Source organism: Eurypyga helias, unplaced genomic scaffold (genome assembly GCF_000690775.1).
Source record: "Eurypyga helias isolate BGI_N326 unplaced genomic scaffold, ASM69077v1 scaffold3534, whole genome shotgun sequence".
Taxonomy (NCBI): Eukaryota; Metazoa; Chordata; class Aves; order Eurypygiformes; family Eurypygidae; genus Eurypyga; species Eurypyga helias.
The window spans coordinates 57,937-60,686 of NW_010248112.1; the positions used below are offsets into that span (position 1 = coordinate 57,937).

Sequence of the window (2,750 nt, forward strand, 5' to 3'; positions counted from 1 at the left end):
TTGCACCAGCTTTCCTCTCGGGGAGTCCTGCTGGAAGAATCTCTTGGCCCTGTCCAGTGCTTCTTCCTTATGAGCCACTCCTGTTCAGTGTGTGCCCTTGAGGCACTGTCCTCCTCCGCGTTTCCGGGCTCTTCTACACCATCCTTGTGCTCTTTTTTTGTTGTCAGATCGTGCTCCCACTAGCATTTTCTCTGAAAGAAGCACTGACTGAGGTGGGGAAGGAGTTGTTAGTGCCTGGGGCTAGATACTCTCTGTAGTATCTCCGTGTATGCCGAGAAGCCTTTGGCCATCTCTAGCTGCTGAACGGATTTTCTGTATCCCTCCGCCCTCTTTCGCTAACCGCCAGGCAGGACTCTGCACCCCGCTGCTGCTGCCTTCAGTAGATAGCCGTGGTGATGCTCCTAGAGCAGGACACTCCAGCCCCTCGCTGCTGAGGGTCACTGTACCCACAAAGTGCAGTGCCAGTGGTTTGCTGTTCTCCCAAAATTCAGCTTTAGCACCAAACAAGTGAAGGGGAATAAAATAACGGGAGGTTTTATTCACTGTCTCCTGGATACTAATGATTTAGCAAAGAGCCTAAGAGATGTGTATTGAAATGAGAGGGGGGAAAAAATAAATTTTGCCAAGCTGTGCTTCAGATAAGCTCTAAAAGGTGTTTTTTCTGTCTCTGCTAACAAGCTGTCACGGTGCTTAGAAAGCCTCATGGGTTGTCTACGGTGAGTGAAAGTATTTGGATTTTATTGTGGTAAATTTGGGTTTGGTTTGTGTGTTGCTGTCACTTGGAAGACCAATCTCGGAAGCATTCATGTTGCCTGGGGGACAAAGGACTGTGGTGTCACCAGCTCATCCACCAAGTTGGCCAAGTGTCGGCGGTGGCGCCGGAGCCCCATCCGGACTTCGCTGCCAGATTGGTGTTTGCTGCATTCAAACGTTGCATGATGGCCCTGTCTTGTAATGGAGAACTGTCTTTGGGTTTAATGTAGTAGAGGTGCAGTTTGTTTGAGAAGCCCACTGAGAGAGCTGTGTCTTTCTTCCTTGCAGATCTATCTCTCCCAGACTCCTCTGTGTCCTAACCCTGTGTTTGACCTGATGCTGAAGTGTTGGAGCAGGGATATAAAAGATCGTCCCACTTTTGACATGATTCACCACTTTCTGCTAGAACAAATGGAATCAAACATTTGACTCCAGAAAGAGCCAAACTTGACAGCAGAGTGACTTTGGTGTCTCTTTGCCTGTACCTCACGGGAAGGACGGTCAGGCCACCTTGCTCTCCTCCCTTGACTGTTCCGTATTTAAGTTGCAACGTCCATGGCAGCTGCTCGTTCCATTGGCCATGGTCTGACACACAGGACCAGAGGATCTCATTTGGTTGGGAAAAAAAAAATCATCTCCTCTTCTGAATCATTTCCTGGGAATACTGTGAGAGGGGTTTTCAGACACTCGTACACCTTTGGGCAGAACGAATGAGTGAAACTTTGGGGGACTTGGAGCTCTCCTGGGCGAGACAGAACCCGTCGGCGAGAGCTCTGCCACTCAAGAACGGACAGACTCCGGTCTTCTAAAACTGTTCCATGAAATCCAGTGGAAGTCTTGTGCACATGAGCGAGTGTTTCTGTCCGCCCTTGCTGCGGGCAGTAGGTAGAGCGAGCGACTGGAACTGTCTGGAGCCAGGGAATGGTTTAACAGACTTGAGAGCAGACGGACGGAGCGGGATTTAGCAACCCTTCGGAAGTAATGCCGCCAGGGTCTACGGAGGATGCTGATAGAGTCCAAGATCACGTTCTTTTTTTTCCTGTGGTTGTTAAGCACTGCTTTTGTTTATATATGTGTGTTTTCCCCACACTGGATTTTTTTTTTCTAGAAAAAAAATGTTAAAATGAATGTTGAAGGTCAGTGCGGTAGAAGATCTTCGTTTGACCTACAAATTAAGGCTAGGGTAGGGAGTTTGTATGGAAAAGTAGCTGATACTGTACTACTGTCACTATGTAGATTTATTAGCCTTATGAACTTGTAGCCACAATGGACTGATGTGCAATTAATCCTGTATAAGTACCCATTAATATGAGGTCTCTGTCAATGCTGTGAGGGCTGCAGGGGGAACCTGGATCTGGTGAGGGCGAATGGCTGAGAGCAGAACCCGCATGTGGCGTGTCAGAGCTCAGGCGAGAGGAGAAGGAGCAGAGTACGGGTTGTCCCCGGCACGTGCGCTCGGATATGTCCGTCTGGTGTCAGCGGTTCCTCCTCAGGTCGGCAGCAGGGTTAGTGCTGTCAGCCAGACACGTGCACTTCGCCCCAGGCTCCTGCACTGCCGACATTCAGTCCGGCATCGGGAGATGGGACAGGCATAGCCCCTTAGCTTGGATTTGCATTTTATTTTGGATGCTCCCTGCACAACGCAAGACGACTTCCTCATTGAACTTGGTGTTGGCTTTTGTTTGTTGTGTCACAAACAGCTCATTCTCTGGAGGGTTTTAGAGAGCTCCCAAATCCATTTGGAGTGAGTGAGAGAATTCAGCTTGTTTCTACAATAAATCCATTGTGGATTCACCAGGTGCCTGGGGAATACCCTGCTATTCCCCCTCTAATCGTTTAGGAAGATACTTAGGACCAAACCAAATATTTGATAAGCTGGGAGAAGATGAAAGCTCAGTACTTGGCTTTTTTTAAACAGCATCCAGCATAGCATGTATTTCTAGACAAGATGTAGAGAATTGCTATTTTAGCCACAAGTGTAGTATGAACTTGGTGGA

The 2,750-nt window shown here is 48.4% G+C and overlaps 1 protein-coding gene across 1 annotated transcript in view; it reads left to right on the forward strand.

Moving 5' to 3' along the window:
* The window catches only part of LOC104509112 (discoidin domain-containing receptor 2-like), a 31,789-nt gene extending 30,326 nt beyond the window's left edge, over positions 1 to 1,463 (forward strand). Inside the window, exon 16 of the mRNA XM_010150946.1 lies at positions 1,042 to 1,463. Coding sequence (XP_010149248.1) covers positions 1,042 to 1,182 — 141 coding nt within the window. The 3' untranslated portion in view covers positions 1,183 to 1,463. The remainder of the gene's footprint in view (positions 1 to 1,041) is intronic.
* The last annotated feature ends 1,287 nt before the right edge of the window (positions 1,464 to 2,750 follow it).